Source organism: Schistocerca cancellata, chromosome 4 (assembly GCF_023864275.1).
Source record: "Schistocerca cancellata isolate TAMUIC-IGC-003103 chromosome 4, iqSchCanc2.1, whole genome shotgun sequence".
In the NCBI taxonomy this organism is placed as follows: Eukaryota; Metazoa; Arthropoda; class Insecta; order Orthoptera; family Acrididae; genus Schistocerca; species Schistocerca cancellata.
The window spans coordinates 837,013,474-837,040,130 of NC_064629.1; the positions used below are offsets into that span (position 1 = coordinate 837,013,474).

Genomic DNA, 26,657 nt, shown 5'->3' on the forward strand with positions numbered 1-26,657 from the left:
ACACAGAATACATAACATTCTTAATGAGGATAGGACAGATGGTGTCGAAGGATAAAACATGCTTGGCTGTGATCGTGATTAAGGAACCGTACTAGCATATGCCTTAGTGATTTAGAAAGACAGCAGAAATCCCAAATAAGGATAGCCGGATAGACCAACCCCATCCTCCAGATTATGAGGTCTGTGTCTTACGAAAACAACGCAGATTAATGAAATGAAGACTAAAGGAACTCTACAGCACAGAATCCACTACTGCAAAGTGAGCGAGCGCAGAGAAAAATTCCTTAACTTCCGAAGGTAGTAGACGATGACACCATCACTCACATCAGTGTCCATACAGGCTTCCAGAAGAACGTTGACTCTGACATTCCGTTCCGTCCCGTTCCGTTCAGGTGATGGTCTGCGTGAATGCCCAAAGTCGCCATTTGAAATGCATTGTGGAACTTTTGACATTCCGTTCCGTCAACCTACTGCTAAGGCAAATGCCGGGGTGGTTCCTTAATCAAGGTGGCAGGTGGCCACCTTTCCCATCCCCATAGGCTACCTGTTCTATCCTCTTAAAGCATGTTATGTATACCATATGTTATATTTTGGCCAATTGGTTGGCAGTATATTACCTTGACAGATCCTACATAATTGTGACATGATCCTTGGGTGAATAAATAAATAAGTAAGTGTAAGAATCTTCGTTGTTCTGGTTTACGATTTACACTCGCACATATATTCTCAACGACAAGGATATCCTGGATTCTCGGCAACACATATACTTACAGTCTTTACCGACACCGTGATGTTAGTAAAATGCTGTATGAGTTACATCATTGGTTGTATATCAACTGTTGACCAGTTTGTTGATCTTTGGCGTTGTGTTTTGAGTCATGTTATGGTGTCCTCAGGGTGAAGTTATTGTTGTGTTCTTGTCCAGTCGTACTCGAAAGATTTTATTAAGTGTTATTTATTAACAAATAAGATGAACATCCTGGAATCAATAGCCTATCATTTAGGTGCCCCGGAACCAGCGTTAAGGCTGGTTATATCGTTACTTGCAGGTTTGTTGATTTGGTGCTTAGCGCGCTGATAATGTTTACGTTTTGTTGACGAAGCAAAATGCTCCATGAAGTAAATAATTCTCATTTTTTTAGGGTACCCAGTAGCTGCCTTTTATCACCATTATGTTCGCAGTATGTCTGAGACTCTGCGGCACGTATTCTTTGTTGTCGCCGGATTAATTATTGCATATTTCAATTATGGCAAGTATTTGCTTATAATCTGCTTGTTCATTAATAATATGGAGTATTTTAATGGACCTTGCATGCGTTACTGTTGTCATTAATGAAGCCTAATTGTGGCGTTTAGCATATTCTAATCCAGATACTTTCTTAAGAAGCTGTGAATCTGCCTATGTTTCTTCTCACATACTTTTAAAAGCGCAGAAGTGTCGATCATGCGTTGTCAAGCAGGAAAAGAACTAGTGGTCTTGCGACAACGTTCATTTCGATGTTTCTGATCTCCAAATATCGAAGAAGGTGCTGCAAACCTACAGAATACTGGTTTGTGACTGCATTCGGGATTACCAAACGCTGTCCTTGAAAAATGTAGACCCCCCGCAAATTATTTACGTATTTATTGTTGAAGTCCTAGTTCAGTCCACACCTTACTGTGTTTGCAGTCACAAAATAGTCGGTGTTATTGTTAGGTTACAGGTAAATAACTGTCAGACTCCAAATCTGAAGGTCTTTTTCATTCCTGGACTGTTTTAGGATATTTTTGCAGTCAGTACGGAGTAAATGAACTGACACTATTGTTTGGTTATCGCACTAAACGGAATAAAATGTGTATAATAATCCTTTACGGCTCCCAAGCCATGTTGACTATTGTATTGTTAGCCTGGGAACACTTGCTTTTGTGACAAACTGATATGTAATGCAGTCCACAGTCTAGATTAGTTGGAGGGGACAATTTTATTTAAGCTGACAAAGCAAACGAATGGGAATACAAAAGAATGGTTATAGTACTAGCTGGCTTGCAGCATAGCCTGAGGTCTTCATTCACTCTGTATGTTTATAATAGATAGTGAAAGCAACAAAGTAAATTCAAAAACATCTATTATATTATGTAGCACCTTGTAGACAAATATATGGCATGTACTTCAATTCGTGTAATTTACATTATGTATAATGTCCATCAACCATGGAGAGGGGCATTTTATTATTATTATTACTACCCAAACTTTTGGATTTATGAGTGCCCTACTTTACTCAAAGATACTTCTGCAGGCCTTAATTGAAATGATTTCCAGAAATATTTTGTTGTGATTAGTTTTCATAGAACTGCTAAGAAAAGTGTAATTATGTCAAAAAGAGTACATGCATCATGTATATATATTGCTCTTGTGTAAAATGTGAGGGTTGAACGAATCATATGGAGAATGTAAAATTTTGATACCCTGATGACAGTTGTTTGAAATGATATTAGGGAAAGTGTATTTCTTCAATGTTAGTTGTTTTTTCTACTGTTTACATAGTCTGTGTAAGTTGTGTAATTGGATGTTCGAAGTAACTAATTTTGTTAAGTTCAATAGAATGTTTTGTAAGTTGCTCATTAGACTGGCTGTATCTTTATTTCCCCTCGTCTTCATACAAATTCATCAGTGGCACAACTGTTCATTATTATACATTCTAAACAGAAAATTGTGGAATATTTTATTCACTGTTCATTATAACTTATTTTAAATTTAATTGCCAAATATTTGTATTAGAATATTGGTATTTTGGTGCTAATGATTTATCTGAACTATACTTTGAATTTTGTGTACTTACTAACATTGGATGTGCTGTCTCTAAATATACAACATGCTATAACTTTCTTAAAATGTTTCTTTACTGAGATTTTGGTATCAATTTTCAGGTGAGGATGTCATGCATTCTATGATGGCCGTCTTCGGAACTTATATTTTCCTGCAGATCTTTGGTGCATCCAAGGAATCTGTGTGCAGTATTTTTACGTTTACTATGCTGTATCTTCTTGCAGGTAAATTAGGATTTGTGAAGTACTATGTTTAAGAGTTTTAAGTATATCTATTTGCAATAATGAAAAAGAAGTTTCAGGGAAAGAATACATAATGTAGTTGGAGGAAATCTGTTTGTAATGTATTGTCATTGGTTGAGAAGGGGATACAGGGTAGGGTCACAGCAAGGTATCTTGTGCCTTTGGCAGAAATACCAAAGATGCAACCCTACCTGTTTATATGCTAGATTTTTGTTACTTTTTTATCATCCCTGTGAACCCTTGCCCTTGTAAAACTAACTAACAGTGCAGTGTTGCCGACTTGGAGCATCCTCATTTTGTCTAGTACACACCAGCAGGATGAAGTGAAGTTACCTACTTTTGTTTAGACACAACAAATAACTTCTGTTATATATTTTTTTCAGCCACCTGTCATAGGTCAGCAAATCTTACTCCTGAGTTGTAATTAAGGGAAACTAATTAGAGCTACTTCTAGAAGTGGTTGAAGAGCATTCTTTCGTGAGACTCCAGACATGGCAACTCTAGGTATGCCACATGAAAGACAGGAGCAAAACTCAGCATCCTTTGATTTCTTAGCGACAATATTCCATCACATTTCCAAAAACCCGTGTCACACAGCCCTGTTTCAAAACCATCAGCTCTGACTCGACATGTACTGCCACATTATTGGCAGACCAATTGGAGATTTTGAGAAATGTTATTCATCTTCTTTTGCTCAACTGCTTGCATAGCTATCGTCCTTGCACAGCTCCTCAGTGAATAGCCTGCCCTTTGATATGCCTTATCCTACATAATGACTCCAAAGAGAGGACAGGTCCCACAGCTCCCAAACTTACCAAGAATTGTTTATCTCTATTCTCCATGATTATCCCAGCTCAGAAATGTTCTAAACCTACATAAAATCAGTGATCAAGTGCATTGTGTGTTCTTGCATGATGGAGGCCATAAACAACAATCCCAGTCAAGTGTTTGCAGTATGTTTACTGCTGAGCAAATAGCAAATATTCAAACTTTGCTATATTGTAAACAGTGTGATGTAATGATCTGCCTACAACTTATTGTACAGTACAGGGAATATATTGTGATCCAAAATTAAAGACTGGTGCAGATGTCTCTGTATGTCCATCTGTATACAGATGGTTGCAGGACCTCGGCTAATCAGTACAGAATGTCTATTCAAAACATCTTTTAGCCATTTAACTTACCAATTGCTGTTTTGTTAAGCAACCAGTTTCAGTGATATGTTATGCTATCTTGAGGCTCCCTAACCGACATGTAGGAAGATTCCCACCTCTGGCCCAGTCAAAATAACAGCCAGGATTCAATGAGTGCTATCCATAGATTTTTGACACAGTGATCCCTGTTTGCACGAATTCCAATGCAATATTGCCTTTGCGGAGTGAGAAAACCAGTACAGAACCTCCTGTGTATAGGATCATTGGCTAGTTTGAATCACAATATCCAGTTATTTTTGTGAAGTCTGCTTTAGTGAAACAGTTGCAAATACTTGGTTCCCTGTAGACACCTGAGATTTTGTTTCATTCTGAGCCATTGTTGCTTTTGCAGATCATTGCACTATTAACTTAATTTGTTTATAGCATGTGAAATATCTGAGCTTGTCACTTGTGCAAGACACAGTGAACATTCTATTGTATGTCTGTATATTGCATGTTGTCTCTTCTTTCAGTTGGATTTTTATCAAATTTTGCCATTCTTTTTAGTGCGAGTTCAAACAGGCCTACAATTTGACAATATAAAAAGATTAAATATTTCAGTGACATACTTCTTTTGATCTAACTTCATCACTCCTGTTTCATAATTCTTACCTCATCTTTCATGCAAAATTTTTCTTTTAGTTGTTCTTTGTTTTACTGATGGCCACTAAAAGTTAGTATATCATGTATGCACAGTGTAAGGAATTACATTATTGATTTCCCACCAGAACAATACATGCAGGAATCCATTCTTAATGTTGCAAGTCCTATTTCAAGCAGTATATTATTCAACTTCAGATTCCACTGCCAGCTAGCTTGCTCCAAACAATACAGAGACTTTATACTTTGGTACCTTCTGAGTATATTGCTGGTTGTGATTCACAAATTTCAGTGTGAGTGTCTTCCTACAGAAATGCACTTACTGCACTCATCTGACCCGTGCCTGTGTTGTATTTAGGAGTCAACACAAATAGCTAACATACTGAAGTGTACCGTATTTACTCGAATCTAAGCCGCACTTTTTTTCCATTTTTCGTAATCCAAAAAACCCCCTGCGGCTTAGAATCGAGTGCAAAGTAAGCGGATGTTCTGAAAAATGTTGGTAGGTGCCGCCACAACTAACTTCTGCTGTCGAATATATGTAGCACAGGCATGCTTTGCAGGCACAAAGACATATACTGACGCCAAAACCTCTGAGTTAGTAAATAATTTTAAAAAAAGGTGGAAGAAGAGCTTTTTTATCCACCCCGAATTTCGACCACTGCATTTTCATACATTATCCAACGAATTAAATACAAATTCCGTATTGTTCATCTTCGAATGTAGCGGCATTTCAATGTACTATGAAAATCCGACTGGCAAGACTGTTTGGGATGTTTAACAATATGGCCAATTCTACGTACTGAATTTTTTCATACCTCTGAGATGAGATGGTTTCTGATAGGAACTTTTATGAATTGTGAATCGCATGCAGTATTCTCTTCACCATAAGAATAATACGAATATAAACATTTTGTATTCTTTCGTGTTTGCTGTTATCTCATTTAAATCCTGTCTGCCTAATAAACTACGATACTAGTGTGTGAGAACAGCGAAAAAATAGTGATACAGTCAGAAATGAATCACGGCAATTGACTAGATTTTTAAATCTAAGATGACTCTAATTTCTGTGCAGAATGTAATGTATAAAAGAGGCGTCTGCAAAGATTTTCAAACGGCGAAAAATTTTAGCTAAACTCTCGTTCAGAACATCTTGTATCATACGTAGTCTATTATTTGGTTCTTGTTGATCATTATCAAAGAAAGCAGCAGTGTAAGTAACAACAAATAGCAGTCTCTTACCATTGTTTCGCTAATAAGACAATTCCTCTCTCTCTCTTTTATAAAAAAAATCGTAAGCGGCGCTAGCGCGCTCAAAAGCAAGCCATGCCGCAAGCGGCGAGAGGTCGTGAACACACATTGACAAACAATGCATGATACAGTACAATAATGCATTTTCAGCTTAGAGTGACGTAAACACCTATAACAAAGAGAACAGCAGTTATCAGATCAAAGAAAAATAAGCAATCGGTTCAAACCAGACGAAGCACGTGAAAAAGGAAGGTACCCGTATAAATACGGACGGAGCGCCTGAGGCATAGCAATGGCTACCTGGTAAAGCTTAACTGCTAAGCTTACGACTCGAACCAAACTACTGTAGCTGTATAGTCATTCATTCGACCTAAATTGTGTCTCATATTACAATGGACCAACTTTGTTTTGATTTGCAGTTGCGGCCTAAAACTTTTCTCTCCCCTTGAATTTCGAGTCTCAAATTTCAGGTGCGGCTTAGATTCGGGAAAATTTTTTTTCCTTGATTTCGAGTCTCATTTTTCAGGTGCGGCTTAGATTCGAGTGCGGCTTAGATTCGAGTAAATACGGTACCTTACAACTGGCAAGTAGAGTTCATCATAATCAGTACTTTTTCCCTCAGTGCATCCATTAACCCTAATCTTACCTTGTACTGATTTATTTCTCTTGTGTCATTTACCTTTGTTTTAAATATCCACATAAAAGGTAAAACCGGTTTTCTTTGAGGAATGACTACTAATGACCACATTTTATTTTTATGAAGGAGTCATATTCTCCATCCATTATTTTCTTTCACTGATCACCATGAGTAGATGTTAAATTTCTTCAACAATCTGGGAATCACTCAGCCATGAAACTTGACCAAATAAACAAAGACCACCCTCTTCTTTCTCTCTTCATCAAATAATCCTTTTATGGATGTAAGCTGTAATTGTGCATAAGAGAATCCACTGATATCCTCCCATAAGGTGTGTTGGCATCATTGTCGTCATCATCTGATTGACATTTAGCATTATCATTTATACACACAGTGTATCATCTGTAGAATTATGAACTGTCTATGCTTTTTCTATGATATATTCTCTTCTGGTTTCTTCAGATGGTACAGCACATCTCTCAGATGAAGAACAAGTATATTTTATCACAGTTTACTGCATTTTCTAATAATACCTCATTTCTGCTCTTAATGACATAATATATGTCATGATCAACCAGGCGATACCATTTGGTAGCGTTGTGCACCTAGCAAGAGTTACATAACAGATACTGTGAAAGGCCACCAACACACAGGCCCAACAACTTGCCTGGCATCTCTGTTGTGCAGAAGCATCCAGATGGCACTCACAAACCCAGGCCACCTCCTGCTTTTGTGCTTCTTCCTTCAGCTCATTGTATGTGTCTGCCGATAGTGTGGTCAGCCAGTAGGGAACTCTGTCAACTTCGGAGCACATTGCTTCTCTCTTGTACTGGCACACTTGGAAATCTTTTCACTGACAGGTACCAAAACATGCCATGCTGGAGGCACTCAGACAGTTAAAAGCCAGCAATTAGACAGTTCAGTTCAGTGCCTGCAGTCAGCCCATTATAGTACTCTGAAGACTACCTTCTGACTTAGCAGCCACTGTTTATAGAGAACTAGAACCATTAAGAGAGTGTCTGCAAATTACTAACAGTTATAGGATAATATCGTAGATTTCCAAAAGACAGCAAAGTTATTTAGGTATCATTCTATCAAGTAAGGACATTAAGTGCCAAACTGTGCCAAGGTACCATTTTGTAACATACTCACAATAAGTGTTATTTGTTATTTCTTATTGTGTTGCCACATTTCTGTTATAGTGTGTCCACAAAACCACCTGTTTGACCACCTTTAAATAACTACAGTGATCAGTTAAAACAGTATGACCACTGCCCACTGTGACGTTGGATGACGCCTGGTGGCATTGTGGGCATTTAACAGAGTAATAAAAGTATGTAAATGGAGCAGACACAGATGGTGGATCCCCTTAGTGAAGATATGAACCGTAAATGGGAAAATCCATTGAGATAAACAATTCTATTGGAGGAACATCCGCAACTGAGCATTATACCAGAGTTTGAAAATACCGTTTCAGTTGTAAAGTTCTTTTATTATCACACAACCAGTTTGGCTCTTATAAGCCCATCTTCAGGTGTTGTAACTTAGTGTTGTGGACCCTGAGCACCCCAGTGGATGTGTACTAGGTGTGGTATGCTACTTATGAGCACAGAACAGGGAGTCCCTGTTCTGCGCTCATAGGTAGCACACCACGCCTGTGCACTCATAGGTAGCACACCGCGCCTAGTACATGTCCACTGGGGTGCTCAGGGTCCACAGCACCAAGTTACGACACCTGAAGATGGGCTTATAAGAGCCCAAAACTGGTCTTGTGATAATAAAAAAACTTTACAACTGAAGCGGTATTTTCAACTTCTGCCATTGAGATAAGTGACTTTGACAAAGGGCATATTATTATTATTATTATTATTCAGAGTCTGTGAATGAGTATCTCGAAAACGGTGATGCTGGTCAAATGTTCCCGTGCTACTGTCATGAGCAGCTACAGAAAGAGGTAGGAGGACACTGAAACTACTAAAAGGCACTAAATCATTGGGACGTCCATGAGTCTTCACAGATCGTGGGGTTCAGAGGCTTGTCTGCTCTTTAAAGTAGGATAGATGGTGATCTATGGCTTCTCTGCTGAAAGAGCACAACACTGGTGCACACACAAGTGTTTCAGAGCACACCGTTCATTGTTGAACATGGAGCTCTGCAACAGATCACCCCTATGTGTTCACATGTTGACCCAGTGATACCATCAGTTACGACTGCAGTTGGCATGGGACTATGGGCATTCAACCGTCAATCAATGGAAGCATGGCAGCTCTTCAGTTGAATCACATTTTTGCTGCATTAAGTTAGATTAGATTAGATTAATACTAGTTCCATGGATCATGAATACGATATTTCGTAATGATGTGGAACGAGTCAAATTTTCCAATACATGACATAATTAAGTTAATTTAACAACATACTTAAGTTAATATAACAACTTTTTCATTTTTTGTGTTTTTTTAATTTTTTTAATTTATATCTAAAAATTCCTGTATGGAGTAGAAGGAGTTGTCATTCAGAAATTCTTTTAATTTCTTCTTAAATACTTGTTGGTTATCTGTCAGACTTTTGATACTATTTGGCAAGTGACCAAAGACTTTAGTGCCAGTATAATTCACCCCTTTCTGGGCCAAAGTTAGATTTAATCTTGAATAGTGAAGATCATCCTTTCTCCTAGTATTGTAGTTATGCACACTGCTATTACTTTTGAATTGGGTTTGGTTGTTAATAACAAATTTCATAAGAGAGTATATATACTGAGAAGCTACTGTGAATATCCCTAGATCCTTAAATAAATGTCTGCAGGATGATCTTGGGTGGACTCCAGCTATTATTCTGATTACACGCTTTTGTGCAATAAATACTTTATTCCTCAGTGATGAATTACCCCAAAATATGATGCCATATGAAAGCAGCGAGTGAAAATAGGCGTAGTAAGCTAATTTACTAAGATGTTTATAACCAAAATTTGCAATGACCCTTATTGCATAAGTAGCTGAACTCAAACGTTTCAGCAGATCATCAATGTGTTTCTTCCAATTTAATCTCTCATCAATGGACACACCTAAAAATTTGGAATATTCTACCTTAGCTATATGCTTCTGATTAAGGTCTATATTTATTAATGGCGTCATACCATTCACTGTACGGAACTGTATGTACTGTGTCTTATCAAAATTCAGTGAGAGTCCGTTTACAAGGAACCACTTAGTAATTTTCTGAAAGACAGTATTGACAATTTCATCAGTTAATTCTTATTTGTCAGGTGTGATTACTATACTTGTATCATCAGCAAAGAGAACTAACTTTGCCTCTTCATGAATATAGAATGGCAAGTCATTAATATATATTAAGAACAACAAAGGACCCAAGACTGACCCTTGTGGAACCCCATTCTTGATAGTCCCCCAGTTTGAGGAATGTGCTGATCTTTGCATATTATGAGAACTACTTATTTCAAATTTCTGCACTCTTCCAGTTAGGTACGAATTAAACCATTTGTGCACTGTCCCCTTCATGCCACAATACTTGAGCTTGTCTAGCAGAATTTCATGATTTAAATGATTAATGGAAAATCTCATATAAAGATGTGAAACAAATACTAACAAAGAGATAGAGTGGCTGGCCAGTACTTACCTCAGCTCAGTACAGCCGATAGATACACATAAAACAGAACCGAAAATTACATTCCTAGCTTTCGGAACAAATGTTCCTTCATCAGGGAGGAGAGAGGGGAAAGAAAGGGAAGAAGGGAAAGGAGATTCAGTTACTCACAACCCAGGCTATGAAGCAACAGGGAAAGGAAAATAGGGAGGGTAGCAAGGATGGAGGCATGGTTGTCAGAGGGAAGCCAAAGATATTCTACTGTAAGTACTGTGCCAGCTTCAAACCAAAGAGGATGCATACAGAAGTAAAGAGGTATATAGTATAAAGATAAACACAACTATGTAGGATGAAAAGATGCGTGAATGGTTAAAGAGGAAAGGGAAAGAGGAGAAGACTGAAGAGTAAATGGGAGTGAGGTTGTTTAACGTAGGTTCAGTCCAGGGGGATGGCGGGATGAAAGGATGTGTTGGAGTGCAAGTTCCTATCTCCTCAGTTCAGAGGGACTGGTGTTGGGTGGGAGAAGCCAAATGGCACATACGGTGTAGCAGGTTCCTAGGTCCCTAGAATTATGCTGGAGGGCATGCTCCGCTACTGGGTATTGGGCATCTCCTAGGCGGATAGTTCGTCTGTGTCCATTCATGCGCTCAGCCAGTTTAGTTGTTGTCATGCCGATGTAAAAGGCTGTGCAGTGCAGAGATGTCAGTTGATAAATGACATGTGTAGTTTCACACGTGGCCCTGCCTTGAATTGTGTATGTTTTACCAGTAGCGGGGCTGGAGTAGGTGGTTGTGGGGGGATGCATGGGGCAGGTTTTGCAGCGGGGTCGGTTACAGGGGTAGGAACCGCTGGGTAGAGAAGGTGGTCTGGGAATATTGTAGGGTTTAACAAGGATGTTACGGAGGTTAGGGGGGCGACAAAAGGCAACTCTGGGTGGTGTGGGGAGAATTTTGTCAAGGGATGATCTCATTTCAGGGGTTGACTTGAGAAAGTCATATCCCTGGCGGAGTAATTTGTTGATGTTTTCGAGGCCAGGATAATATTGGGTGACAAGGGGGATGCTTCTGTGTGGTCTGGGGGTAGGAACATTGTTGTTGGACGGGGAGGAATGTATTGCTCGGGAGATCTGTTTGTGGACAAGGTCTGTAGGATAGTTGCGGGAGAGGAAAGCACTGGTCAGGTTATTGGTGTAATTGTTGAGGGATTCATCATTGGAGCAGAACATGCCACTCTTCCATGGATCTTCTCTGTTTCCTTTACCAGTCACATATGATGCAGTTTGTTGATGACTAATTAGAACTTTCAAAGGATCAATCAAAAAAGGTTTTTGTAAGCCACCTCCTCTGTGGGTTTACTGCACTTCCTGAGGTTTCTTTCAGTGAATCTGGCTGGCATCTGCCTGACCTGCAATTAGTTTTAGGAGGTCATTCCACTTTCAATTGCTTTGTGCACACACACACACACACACACACACACACACACACACACACACACACACACACACACACCCTGATATTTAATAGAAGTGACTGATTCCAGTGATTGGTTAGACTAGATGATTCAGATCTTCCATGACACCTTACAACAGATCCCACATCAAGGCACAGAAGTGGTCTTTTTGTGGGTACTTGAGCAGCTCACGATATAGGGAAATGATGCAACAAACACAGAAGCCAAAGAAGCATGTAGGGATGGTGTTCTACTTTGATGTTCTGTTCACTTGCATGCCATCATCTCATCTGACACAGTCCCCTGTCGGTCCGCGGGTTAGAATAGGCCCGAGGTATTCCTGCCTGTCGTAAGAGGTGACTAAAAGGAGTCCTTATGTGATGGTCCCCTGTAAGGTATGACCTCCATTTTTCAAAATTTTCCCAAAGAGCGAGCCAATTGGGCAAGGGCGCCTTTCATGGTGCATAATGTCCATCATGCACTGAGACCTCTCGCATCCTTCGTTGACGTGGACCTGCACTTCCGCTCGTTCTCCAGCCGTTGGGCAAGGTCACCCTCCTGGGTGCATATTCCTCCATTCTCTGTGCAGTATCGCTTTCTGCGCTGTCGATGATGATGGACTTCTTAACTCATTTGCGCCTGATGTCCAGCATGGTAGCCAGTCCGTTGTGATGGGGCCACCATGGCCCTGTGTGTTGTAAGGATCACTCTGCTGATGCCTGCACTGTTAACTCCCCATGTATGTCAAGGAGTAGATACTCGTCACCCTGGGGCATCAGGACTCCCGGCAATGGCCATCCTGCCTTTGCTGTGGCTGGGTGGCGCCCACGGGGAGGGCCCCTGGTCAGAGTGAGTGGCATCAGGGCAGATGACACGCCATGAAGCGTAGTACGTCATCCCTTGCTGGTGGTCAAACACCAGCAGTCTGTAAGCGGTCAAGGTCTAACTTCAATGCTAAGAAATACGACTCCAAGTTGTCCCCCCTTCCCCCTGGCCTCATCATGGGAGGAACACCAGGCTAAGGATGGTAATGAAGCTTATTCATCCCGGTACCTCGTATGTATGAGAGTTGATGGGGCATCTTTCTTGTCAATGAAATCTCAGTTTTTTGTGGAACATTTAGTGAACAATTTTGGGGAAGTGGATGGCTTGTCAAAAATGTGGTCTGGGTCAGTATTCATCAAAACAGCATCCTCTGCCCAGTCATGGGCACTACTACTCCCCTGTGACAAGTTGGGGGATGTTTCTGTTTCTATCACACCCCATAAGAGCTTAATATGGTCCAGGGTATCATATTACACATGGACCTTCTTTTGCAGTCTGACAATGAGCTGCACACCAATTTAGAACAGCGAGGTGTCCATTTCATCTGGCGTGTCCACCAGGGTCCGAGAGATAATCAGGTTGCCATCAGTGCCTTCATCTTGGCCTTCGAGGGTGACACATTACCCAAGAAGGTCGAGGTGATGGTCTACTGCTGTGACGTAAAGCCACATATCCCTCCCCCGATGCAGTGCTTTAAGTGCTGGAAGTTCCGCCATATGTCTTCCCGCTGTACTTCCAGTGTCACCTGTCGGGATTGTGGACGCCCTTCACATCCCAATACTCACGGTGCTTCGCCTCCCATCTGTGTCAACTGTGGAGAGCACCATTTGCCTTGCTCGCCAGATTGCAGGATTCTCCAGAAAGAAAGGAAAATAATGGAATAAAAGACCCTGGACTGACTGACCTACAGTGAGGCTAAGAGAAAATATGAGCGGCTACATCCTGTGAATATGACATCAACCTAGGTCACCGCTACGACAACGGTACTACTATCTTCTGTTCTGCTGAATACAGTTGGCTCTCAGAGCCGTCAGACTCCACCTGCCCCATTGATGGTGGGGGGGGGGGGTCACTTTCCTCCCTGTTGCTCCTGCACAACCTACTTCAGGAGCAACACCCCCCCAACCATCGGGGACATCAGTCCCCACTTCTCAGCCGGAGAAGCATAAGTCTTCTTCAGCTCCTCTTATAGAGATCGGCATTCCAATAACTGACCTGTGTTTGTTTTTATGTCGCCAGGTTTTTCGGCTTTGGTAGATGGCATAGTCTCAGTACGCACAACAAACTGCGTGTCATTGAGACTATGAATGTGCGGAAGTCTTCCATGCAGTCCTCCCCCTGCGGGCCAGGGGTTTAGAATAGGCCCGAGGTATTCCTGCCTGTTGTAAGCGGTGACTAAAAGGAGTGTCTCACTTTTCGGCCATATGAGTTCACGTTCCATTCTATGGTTTGACCTGCCACTTTTAAAATTCTACAGAAGTTCAGGCCATATGGAGAGGAACGCCGTACGTGGTGCACGAGTGCCCTTAAATTCGATCTCCTGACTCTCTTGTCATGGCTCTGCATCTCCGCCTGCGATTCAACTATTTGGGCGAGGACACTTTCCAGGGTATGTCATCTGCTTCCGTTGTCTCCTGTCCTCTTTCACCCCCATGACAATATTGGATTTCTCTGCACCCAGTATCCAGCACGGTAGCCAGTCCGTTATGGTGGGGCCATCATGTACCCATTTGGTTGTAGCCCCCTGACACCACAGGGATCCCACTGCTGATGCCTGAGCTGTAAACTCCCCATTTATGATGCCAAGGAGTAGATGCCTGTCTTCCTGGGGCACCAGCACACTCCCGGCAACAGCCATCTTGCCAGTTGGCCTTTGCTGTGGCTAAGCCATCTCTTGCTGGTGACCATATGGCACCAGCAGTCTCTAAGAAGGGCAAGATAGAATACAATGCCGATAGGTATGACCCTAAATTGTTTCCCTCCCTCACTACACCATGGGAGGAACGTAGAGCTACAGAACCGAGAGAGTCATATTCGCTTCGGTTTTTAGTCTGTAGCAGAACCGATGGGGACTCTTTTCTACCTACAAAGCCTCAATTTTTTGTTGAACACCTTGAGGATAAGTTTAGAGAAGTGACAGCGTTGCCCGAGATGTGAAACAGTGCAGTCTTGATTCAGACAGCATCCCCAGTCCCAGCCTAGGCGTTACTCACCTGTGACAAACTGGGTGATATTCCTGTTTCTGTCACTCCCCATAAAAGACTCAACACGGTCCAGGGGATTATTTTCCATCGTGACCTCCTCTTGCAGTCTGACGATGAGCTCCTCGCCAATTTAGAATGGCGGGGTGTTCATTTCATCCGGCGCGTTTACAGGGGACCCAAAGACAACAGGTTTGCTACCAGTGCCTTCATCTTTGCCTTTGAGGGTGATTCATTGCCTGAAAAGGTCAAGATGATGTTTTACCACTGTGACTCTAAACCATACGTCCCTCCCCCTATGCGGTGCTTTAAGTGCTGGAAGTTGGGGCACATGTCTTCAAGACTGTGGATGTCCACTGCACCTGGATACTCGATGTGCGCCACCTCCCACTTGCATCAAGTGTGGAGAGCACCATCTCCCCTGCTCACCAGACTGCTCAGTACTCCAAAAGGAGCGGAAAATCGTGGAGTACAAGACCCTGGACCAGTTGACTTACACAGAGGCTAAATGTAAATTCGAAAGATTACACCCCATTCAGTTGATGTCAACATATGCTGCAGCTACATCACCATTGCCCTCCCAAGTGCCAGTGGTTCCTCACTCTGTGCCATGAACAATGGGCCATCCGGGCCACCAGAATACATCTGCCCCCTTGGTGGTAGGGGGCAAATCTTCCTCCATTACTCCCAAAGTACCTACTTCGGGAGCAAGGCCCCCCAAACGCAGGGGACATTGGTCCCCTCCCCCCTACCGGAGAAGCAACAGCCTCCTCTGACTTCTCTCGTGCGGAAGGGGTCCCTTGGGGCCCTCTCTCCCAAGGTCTCCACTAATGCCAGGCGGACACTTGCCAATGGGTTAAGGAGCCAAAAGCTGCTGGACAAAGAGCCTCATTTTCTGACTGAAGCTGCTTCACAGAAATATTCCCAGCAAGCCCCTAAAGAGAAGCGAGAGATCAAGCAAACTAAGAAGAAGTCTGCTAAGAAACAGAACCCTGTGGTGGCCCCAACACCACCACTCCCTATCAGTTCTGCATCTGCAGATGCAGTGGAGATCTTAGAGTCTCTTGCGGACCTGGATCTCACTGACGCCTCATCCACCATAGAAATGGCTACAAATACTCAGTCGAAGGCAGCAGGTGACCCTGAGGCATAACCTGCCTCCTTGCACGCTTCATGCTTTCCCAGTCTCATGTCATCCTCCAGTGGAATTGTGGTGGTTTTTTCCATCATCTGGCTGAGCTACGGCAACTGTTAAGTTTTACACCTGCTTTCTGCATTGCTCTCCAGGAAACCTGGTTCCCGGAAATGCAGGCCCCTACCCTCTATGGCTATAAGGAATATTACAGGAACCATAGCAACTATAATAGAGTGTCAGGTGGAGTTTGTGTCTATGTCCTGAACTCAGTATGCAGTGAACCTGTGACCCTTCAAATCCCTCTTAAAGCTGTGGCTGTCAGGATAAGGACAACGCAGGAAATAACTGTCTGCAACGTATATCTTCCCCCAGATGGTGCAGCACCCCTGAACGCATTGGCTGTACTGATTGATCAACTCCCTAAACCTTTCCTACTTTTCAGAGATTTTAACACTCATAACCCCTTGTGGGGTGGTACAGTTCTTAATGGCCGAGGCAGAGACGTTGAAAATTTACTGTCACAACTCGACCTCTGCTGCCTCTTAAATACTGGGGCCACCACACATTTCAGTGTGGCACATGACACATATTCACCCATTGATCTCTTGGTTTGCAGTCCTGACCTTCTCCCATCTATCCACTGGAGAGCACAAGACGACCGGTGTTGTAGTGACCACTTCCCCATCTTCCTGTTACTGCCCCGGTATCAGGCCTACGGACACCTGCCCAGATGGGCTTTAAACAAAGCAGACTGGGAAACCTTCACCTCTGCTGTCACCATTGAGTCTCCCCCTCATGGTAACATTGATGTGGGGGTTGAGAAGGTAACTACAATTATCGTTTCTGCGGCGGAAAACGCAATGCCTTGTTCTTTAGAGTGCCCCTGGTGAAAGACAGTCCCTTGGTGGTCTCCTGAAATCGCTGAGGCAATTAAGAAGCATCGGCTAGCTCTACAGTGGCATAAGCGGCATCCTTCCCTGGAGCACCTCATAGCCTTTAAACAGCTCTGTGCCCACGTTCGCCAGATTAGCAAAAGGCGGAACCAGGAGTGTTTGGAGAGGTACATCTCGACCATTGGGTGCCATACGTCACTTTCCCAAGTCTGGGCAAAGGTCAAACGAGTTTTTGGGCGCCACACTTCAACAGGTGTCCCCAGTGTTAACATAAATGGCGTGTTATCTACCAACGCAAATGTGATTGCCTAGTACTTTGCTGAGCACTACACTTGTGTCTCTGCGTTGGAGAATTACCCCCCCAGCCTTTTGCCCTTTCAGATGGCGGATGGAAGGGAAAGTTCTCTCATTCACTACACACCACAGTGAACCCTGTAATGACCCATTACAGAGTGGGAGCTCCTCAGTGGCCTTGCACATTGCTCCGACACAGCTCCTGGGCCCAATCAGATCCACAGTCAAATGATTACACATCTCTCGTCTGATTACAGGCGACATCTCCTCGTGATCTTCAACCGGATCTGGTGCAATGGCGTCTTTCCATCGCACTGTCAGGTGAGCACTATGAGAATCCGATTGATGTGGGTAGCTATCAGCCCATCAGCCTCACCAACGTTCTGTGTAAGCTGCTGGAATGTATGTGTTTCAGCGGTTGGGTTGAGTCCTGGAGTCACGTGGCCTACTGGCTCCGTGCCAGGGCTTCTTCCGCCTGGGTAGCTCTACCACTGATAATCTTGTGTCCCTTGAGTCTGCCATCCGAACAGCCTTTTCCAGATGCCAACACCTTGTTGCCATCTTTTTTTGATTTACGAAACGCGTATGACACCACATTGCAACATCATATTCTTGGTACATTATACGAGTGGGGTATTCGAGGCTCGCTCCCAATTTTTATCCAGAATTTCCTTTCGCTCTGTACTTTCCGTGTCCAAGGTGGTGCCTCCCATAGTCCCCCCCTCCATATCCAGGAGAATGGGGTCCCGCAGGGCTCCATATTGAGTGGATCTCTATTTTTAGTAGCCATTAACGGTCTAGCAGCAGCTGTAGGGCCGTCCGTCTTACCCTCCCTGTATGCAGACGACTTCCACATTTCGTACTGTTCCACCAGTACTGGTGCTGCTGAGTGGTGCCTACAGGGAGCCATCCACAAGGCACAGTCATGGGCTCTGGCCCACGGATTTCAGTTTTCAGCCGCAAAGTCGTGTGTTATGCACTTTTGTCGGCATCGTGCCATTCATCCGGAACCGGAACTTTACGTCAGTGACGATCCACAAACTGTAGTGGAGGCATGTCGATTTTTAGGACTGGTTTTCGATGCCCGATTGACTTGGCTTCCTCACCTTTGTCAGCTTAAGCAGAAGTGCTGGCAGCACCTCAATGCCCTCTGCTGCTTGAGCAACACCAACTGGGGTGCAGATTGCTCTATGCTGCTGCAGCTATACACAGCCCTTGTTCAATCCTGCCTTGGCTATGGGAGTCTGGCTTATGGTTCGGCAGCACCCTCAGCGTTGCATTTACTCGACCCAGTGCACCACTGTGGTGTTCGACTAGTGATGGGAGCTTTTAGGACAAGTCTGGTGACGAGCCTCCTTGTGGAGGCTGGAGTCCCTCCATTGCAGGTCAGGAGTGCACAGCTGCTCACCAGTTGCATTTCATACGTTCGTAGTTCTCCTGCACATCCGAATTACTGTCTCCATTTCCCACACACAGTTCATCTCCCGCATTAGTGGCCCAGGTCAGGGCTTACAATTGCAGTTCATGTCCGATCCCTTTTATCTGAACTGGAGTTCTTGCCTTTACCACCTATACTCGAGGTCCAATCGCGTACACCTCCACGGTGTACACCTAGGCTACGGCTTTGCCTGGACCTTTCACATGGCCCAAAGGACTCAGTTCATCCTATGGCTCTCCGCTGTCACTTCATCTCGAATCTTGACATGTGTCGAGGCCACGAAGTGGTTTACACTGATGGGTCAAGGGCTGATGATCACATTGGCTTCTTGTATCTCCATAGAAATTGAACAGCATTCCTTGCCTGATGGCTGCAGTGTTTTCATTGCTGAGCTGGTGGCCATATCTCGTGCTCTTGAACACATCCGTTCATGCCCTGGGAGTCGTTTCTTCTGTGTACTGGCTCCTTGAGTAGCCTACAAGCTATCGACCAGTGCTACCCTCGTCATCCTTTGGTAGTGACCATCCCTGAGTCCATCTGTGCCCTGGAATGGTCTGGTCATTCAGTGGTGTTTGTGTGGATCCCAGGACACGTCAAAATCCCAGGGAACGAACTTGCTGACAGGCTGGCCGAACAGGCTACATGGAAACCGCTTATGGAGATGGGCATTCCAATAACTGACATGCGTTCATTTTTATGTCGCCAGGTTTTGGGAGACGGAATGGCTTAATCTCAGTACGCACAACAAACTGCGTGCCATTATGGAGATTGTGAATGTGTGGCATTCCTCCATGCGGGCCTCTCGCGAAGACTCTGTGATTCTCTGCTGGCTCCGCATTGGCCACACTTGGGCGACCCACTGCAACCTTCTGCACCGTGAAGACTTGCCTCGGTGTCGATGCAGCACCCAGTTGACAGTGGCCTATATTCTGGTGCACTGTCCCACTTTGACAGCCCAACGACGAAATCTTCGGTTACTGGACTCGTTGCCGCTAATTTTATATGACAATGCCTCATCGGCTGAGTTATTTTTACGTTTTATTCGTGAGGGTGTGATTTATCGTTTGATCTAAATTTTAGCGCATGTCCTTTGTCCCTCTGTATCCTCCACCCTGGAGGTTTTAATGCGTTGTAGAGTGGCTGGCTTCTCCTTTTTATTCTCATGGTCAGCCAGTCATGGTAAACTGCTCTCTTGTTTTGACCTCTTCTCCAAGTTTCTTGCATCTCTCTGGTTTTCTTGCCGGATTTTGTCAATTTTAGTGTTTGTTGCCATTGTGCCATTCTTGTGGTTTTCTCCTTTCTCCCAGCTGTGTTTCGTATGTCTCGATTATTTTACTCCCATCCTTGTGGAATTATTGCAGTCGGTATGAGGGACCAATGACCTACCAGTTTGGTCCCCCCCCCTCCCCCTCTTTTAAACAACCAATCAATCAATCAATCATCTGACACAGCAACATGCATCAATTGGAAACCGAATGGTTGGAAGTGGTAAAAACCAAACTGTGAGCAATTAAACCAACCACACAGGTATGGCGGACTTCGTGCCAACCACTCAAATGGAAGGATATGCTGCTCACCAAACTGTGAATAAGACACAGTCCATTAACAAATAGTTTCATCCTGCAACGGGAATATCCACCACACTGTGAAGTTTGTAGTTTAACACTTTCGATCCAGTATGTTTTAACTATTACGTTATTTATACTGACATAGGGGCAACCCTTTGTTTGATGGGAGATCTGCCCACCACCCTTGCCGAAGCCAACACCAGTGTAGCATGGGTTGTCAAATTCCGTTAAATTTTGGGTCTCATACGTAAATTCCAGGGGAGGGGAGTTTAGTATGCTTTGAGTGGGTAGCTTGTCCAGGCAGTTAAGCATTTTTGTTAATGGATTTTCTGTGTCATAGTTCAGTGCATCACGACAGCGGCTTTTACAATTGATAAGTCAATTTTAATGCATTATAAGCAACTTTGCCAGCCATCGACCACTCCATCCTCACCCCAACCTCCCCGATGAGACTGGCATGCTGACGTCTTATAAGGGTGTTGATGACCATGCTGTTGAGTATCCCATATACAGTGCTGGGTTGTTCCACCTGTTTATGTGGAGTACCTTATATTCATTTATGTTTAGATCAACTGCCAATCCCTGTACCGAACTTCAATCCCGTGCCAATCTTCTTGCATTTTTCTACAATTGTCTAATGTTGTGACTTCTCTAAGTACAATAGCATCATATGCATACAGCCTCATTAAGTCTCTGATGTTATCCACTTGGTCATTCATGTATATTGTGAAAATTAATAGTCCTATAACACTCCATTTGGATACACTAAATTACCGTCTGAAGATTTTTCTGCATTGAGGATAGCTTACTGTGTTCTGTTTGGTAGGACCTCTTCAGTCCCATCACAAAGCTGGAATGATGTTCTGTATGCTTGTAATCTGTACTGGGCAGCTTCTGGAAGTCAAGGAACACAATATCAACCCCTGTGCACTCCCTTTTGGGTCTCATTGACAAACGGAGTGAGCTGGGTTTTACATGACATTTGTTTGCAGAATCTATGTTTGTTCCTAAGCTGCTTCATTTGGCCTGCTGTGGCCCAGCCTGTCTACATGCACAGTATGAATGGAACCTTAGAGTTAATTTAATAAGTAAGTCTCCTTTCTTCGTGTAACTTTTTATTATGATAATAAGAACTGCTGTGGTATGTCATCGACTGTGCCAGATTGGTTAAGCAAGTGGTTGCCTTCTTCCCTCTAATTTAATATGCAGATTTTGCAGTTCATGTGTTAGTAAATGTCTGTATTGTTTTTAATTTGTTTCAGGGTACTATTTGACTGGAACAGAAACATATGATATTAAATGGACAATGGCTCAGTGTGTCCTAACATTAAGATTGATTGGCTTGGTCTTCGATATTTATGATGGGGCCAAGCCTGATGTAAGTAATGCTTAAATTAGAATTATCTTTCTATTATGGAAAGTGTTATATTGTAGTAGGGCTATGGATGTCACAACGGAGAAAAATTTTCGTAAAAAATTAATAATCAGCCATATTGACTGCGTTTAGAAATTTTAACTTTCTCTACCTTATTACAGTTCTTGAAGTGAAAGGTAGAAATACTCCTATTTAAAAAAAAAAAAAAAAAAAAAAGAAGAAGAGGAGTGTGAAATGCTACCTTATACAGATAAGAATGTGCTTTTAGTGTCATCTTTTAGGAAAAGGCTAGATTCTTTGTTATTTTTCCAGGTGCAAATCAGTGTTCCACACCAAATACATTAAAAAATAGAATTGGGAATACTGACTGTTCGATTGAGACCAGTGTTCTTTTGCTGTGAGACACTTATATGTGTCTTAAGAAGATATAACTTACAAACAGATCATAGAAAACATAGTGTCATTTGCCAATAAATTTATGTGTTAAAAACTAATATCAAGGAAGTCCATATTAGTGTTTCAACCAGGAACAACAATAGTTGAAAATCTTTCCAGAAATAATTAAGAATTGATAATGCACCAGCATATATATTTTTGAATCGCAAGTCTTGTGAAGGTAAAAGTAAAATAATGATCAATGGATAAACTGATAAATCACTTGGTAAGATGTTGATGAGTCATCATACTTCAGGATGCACTATTTCCGTCCTTACTGTGTCCATGGTTATGATCACATGATCATGTCCATAGTGTCCCATGAGCCACTTGCCACTTTGTCTCCATGGGTAATATGGTGAGCACCATAGGGAGCTTCACCAGAAATCTCCAGGTTCAGGTTTGACAAATCCAGTCATTGCTGAGTTGCTGGCTGGTCACTGCTACCAATTTTCTGTTAACCATTTAAGCACAAGTTGTATAATGGACCTATGAAAGCATACAATAATGAAAAGGCCCATCATATGACAGACCAGTGAAAGTATGTTCTCACTACAATACAAAACAAAATTTTTAAGCAGTTCGATATTATATTTGATACAGTTCCCCACAATAGTTTAATGAACAAAGTAAGATCATATGAACTATCTGACCAATTGTGTTATTGGATTGAAGAGTTCCTAGATAACAGAATGCAGCATGTCATTCTCAATGGAGAGAAGTCTTCTGAAGTAAGAGTGATTTCAGGTGTGCCACAGGGGAGTGTTGGAGGACCTCCGCTATTGGGTGGAGAAATGTAGGGTCCCCCTGAATAGGTTAGGCGTGCACTACATGCTGGAAGCGGCTACAAGGGTAGCGGAGTACGTGTGGAGTGCACATGGGGGTTTTTTAGGTTAGAGAATTCCCTCCCTAGGCCCGACAAGACGCCTCCTGAGACGCGGCAATGTAGGAGTAGGCAAAATGCAACAGGGGATAACAGTATTAATGTGCTAATAGTAAACTGCAGGAGCGTCTATAGAAAGGTCCCAGAACTGCTCTCATTAATAAACGGTCACAACGCCCATATAGTACTAGGGACAGAAAGTTGGCTGAAACCAGACGTAAACAGTAATGATATCCTAAACTCAGATTGGAATGTATACCGCAGAGACAGGCTGGACAGTGAAGAGGGAGGCGTGTTTATAGCTATAAGAGGTGCAATAGTATCGAAGGAAATTGACGGAGATCCGAAATGTGAAATAATTTGGGTGAAGGTCATGGTTAAAGCAGGCTCAGACATGGTAATTGGATGTCTCTATAGGCCCCCTGGCTCAGCAGCTGTTGTGGTTGAGCACCTGAAGGATAATTTGGAAAATATTTCGAGTAGATTTCCCCACCATGTTATAGTTCTGGGTGGAGATTTTAATTTGCCGGATATAGACTGGGAGACTCAAATGTTCATAACGGGCGGCAGCGACAAAGAATCCAGTGAAATTTTTTTAAGTGCTTTATCTGAAAACTACCTTGAGCAGTTAAACAGAGAACCGGCTCGTGGCGATAACATATTAGACCTTCTGGTGACAAACAGACCTGAACTATTTGAAACAGTTAACGCAGAACAGGGAATCAGCGATCATAAAGCGGTTACTGCATCGATGATATCGGCCGTAAATAGAAATATTAAAAAAGGTAGGAAGATTTTTATGTTTAGCAAAAGTGACAAAAAGCAGATTACAGAGTACCTGACGGCTCAACACAAAAGTTTTGTCTCAAGTACAGATAGTGTTGAGGATCAGTGGACAAAGTTCAAAACCATCGTACAATATACGTTAAATGAGTATGTGCCAAGCAAGATCGTAAGAGATGGAAAAGAGCCACCGTGGTACAACAACCGAGTTAGAAAACTGCTGCGGAAGCAAAGGGAACTTCACAGCTAACATAAACATAGCCAAAGCCTTGCAGACAAACAAAAATTACGCGAAGCGAAATGTGAGGAGGGCTATGCGAGAGGCATTCAATGAATTCGAAAGTAAAGTTCTATGTACTGACTTGGCAGAAAATCCTAAGAAATTTTGGTCCTATGTCAAAGCGGTAGGTGGATCAAATCAAAATGTCCAGACACTCTGTGACCAAAATGGTACTGAAACAGAGGATGACAGACTAAAGGCCGAAATACTAAATGTCTTTTTCCAAAGCTGTTTCACAGAGGAAGACTGTACTGTAGTACCTTCTCTAGATTGTCGCACAGATGACAAAATGGTAGATATCGAAATAGACGACAGAGGGATAGAGAAACAATTAAAATCACTCAAAAGAGGAAAGCCTGCTGGACCTTATGGGATACCAGTTCGATTTTACACAGAGTACGCGAAGGAACGTGCCCCCCTTCTTGCAGCGGTGTACCGTAGGTCTCTAGAAGAGTGTAGTGTTCCAAAGGATTGGAAAAGGGCACATGTCATCCCTGTTTTCAAGAAGGGACGTCGAACAGATGTGCAGAATTATAGACCTGTATCTCCAACGTCGATCAGTTGTAGAATTTTGGAACACGTATTATGTTCGAGTATAATGACTTTCCTGGAGACTAGAAATCTACTCTGTAGGAATCAGCATGGGTTTCGAAAAAGACGGTCGTGTGAAACCCAGCTCGCGCTATTCATCCACGAGACTCAGAGGGCCATAGACACAGATTCTCAGGTAGATGCCGTGTTTCTTGACTTCCGCAAGGTGTTCAATACAGTTCCCCACAGTCGTTTAATGAACAAAGTAAGAGCATATGGACTATCAGACCAATTGTGTGATTGGATTGAAGAGTTCCTAAATAACAGAATGCAGCATGTCATTCTCAATGGAGAGGAGTCTTCTGAAGTAAGAGTGATTTCAGGTGTGCCGCAGGGGAGTGTCATAGGACCGTTGCTATTCACAATATACATAAATGACCTTGTGGATGACATTGGAAGTTCACTGAGGCTTTTTGCAGATGATGCTGTGGTGTATCGAGAGGTTGTAACAATGGAAAATTGTACTGAAATGCAGGAGGATCTGCAGCGAATTGACACATGGTGCAGGGAGTGGCAATTGAATCTCAGTGTAGACAAGTATAATGTGCTGCGAATACATAGGAAGAAAGATCCTTTATCATTTAGGTACAATATAGCAGATCAGCAACTGGAAGCAGTTAATTCCATAAATTATCTGGGAGTAGGCATTAGGAGTGATTTAAAATGGAATGACCATATAAAATTAATCGTTAGCAAAGCAGATGCCAGACTGAGATTCATTGGAAGAATCCTTAGGAAATGCAGTGCGAAAACAAAGGAAGTAGGTTACAGTACACTTGTTCGCCCACTGTTTGAATACTGCTCACTAGTGTGGGATCTGTACCAGATAGGGTTGATAGAAGAGATAGAGAAGGTACAACAGAGAGCAGCGAGCTTCGTTACAGGATCATTTAGTAATCGCGGAAGCATTACAGAGATGATAGATAAACTCCAGTGGAAGACTCTACAAGAGAGACGCTCTGTAGCTCGGTACGGGCTTTTGTTGAAGTTTTGAGAACATACCTTCACCGAGGAGTCAAGCAGTGTATCGCTCCCTCCTACGTGTATCTCGCGAAGAGACCATGGGGATAAAATCAGAGAGGTTAGAACCCACACAGAGGCATACCGACAGTCTTTCTTTCAACGAACAATACGAGACTGGAATAGAAGGGAGAACTGATAGAGGTACTCAAGGTACCTCCGCCACACACCGACAGGTGGCTTGCGGAGTATGGATGTAGATGTAGAATGTAAAATTATAAAGTGTAATCTAGCCAGTCAAAGTTTCAATTTCTTCTTTTATTTCTTCATTTGCTGACAATATGTTTATAATACATTAAAACACCATTATTGAAATGATCAGTTCCGGTCATATTACTGTTTATTTTTCTTCTGTGTCTAGACTGTAGATTGATAATGTAATGAAATAATAAAATTATAATAACAGTAAATCATACAGTAAGAATAATATGTACGAAATAAAACTGAACACCAATAATCATGCAAAAAAAATAGTAACTCACTCACACTTCACACAATATGGGGTGCATTTTTTTATTGTTGAGCATCGCTCGATGCTCTTGTTCAGAGTGGAGATGTAGTTACGTGAACTCACCTTCATTACACAAAATTAATTATACATGTTGTATGAAAAATAATAATATGCAGTAATTTATAAGTTAAAACATAACAACCAACAAAATATGTGCTTCTAATGTAGCCCACACCAGTCAAAATTCCAGATCCAAAAGAAGTATGGGAAAAATGTACTTTATCTCATCACACATAGTCTTGTGTCATGCGTCCGTTCGCTGACACATCATTTCTCTGTACAGTGGAGCTCTCTCACACGGACGAGGCCACACCATACAGCAATGACCAGCATTAAAGGGTTAACATAAATGCTGTGTGTTCTTCAGCTGTGACTGTTTGATGGGACAGTGCAATATGCATTTAAAAGAGTGTGGTTCTTGGCTCAGATACCTGGATAATAAGGAGTGTAGAAACATGAATAAAATTCCCAATTTTAAGGTGAGCTATGCATCCCTGTTATTAGGTTTTACCTTCTTTGTAGAGAATTCTTGTGGTTCTTGGGACTCTCCAGTTGTGCTGAGCTTTCTCAAGAATGTAAGACTCCATATAATCTTGTTGCTTTAGCCTGTTGTGGGGATTTATCTGGATCTTACTAATATTCATTAA

At 42.6% G+C, this 26,657-nt stretch overlaps 1 protein-coding gene across 1 annotated transcript in view; it reads left to right on the forward strand.

Annotated features, from left to right (window-relative positions):
• The first annotated feature begins 847 nt into the window (after window positions 1-847).
• Window positions 848-26,657, forward strand: part of LOC126184921 (lysophospholipid acyltransferase 5) — a 187,183-nt gene continuing 161,373 nt past the window's right edge. The window contains exons 1-4 of the mRNA XM_049927590.1: window positions 848-1,049; window positions 1,143-1,250; window positions 2,908-3,030; window positions 21,395-21,510. Coding sequence (XP_049783547.1) covers window positions 971-1,049; window positions 1,143-1,250; window positions 2,908-3,030; window positions 21,395-21,510 — 426 coding nt within the window. The 5' untranslated portion in view covers window positions 848-970. The remainder of the gene's footprint in view (window positions 1,050-1,142; window positions 1,251-2,907; window positions 3,031-21,394; window positions 21,511-26,657) is intronic.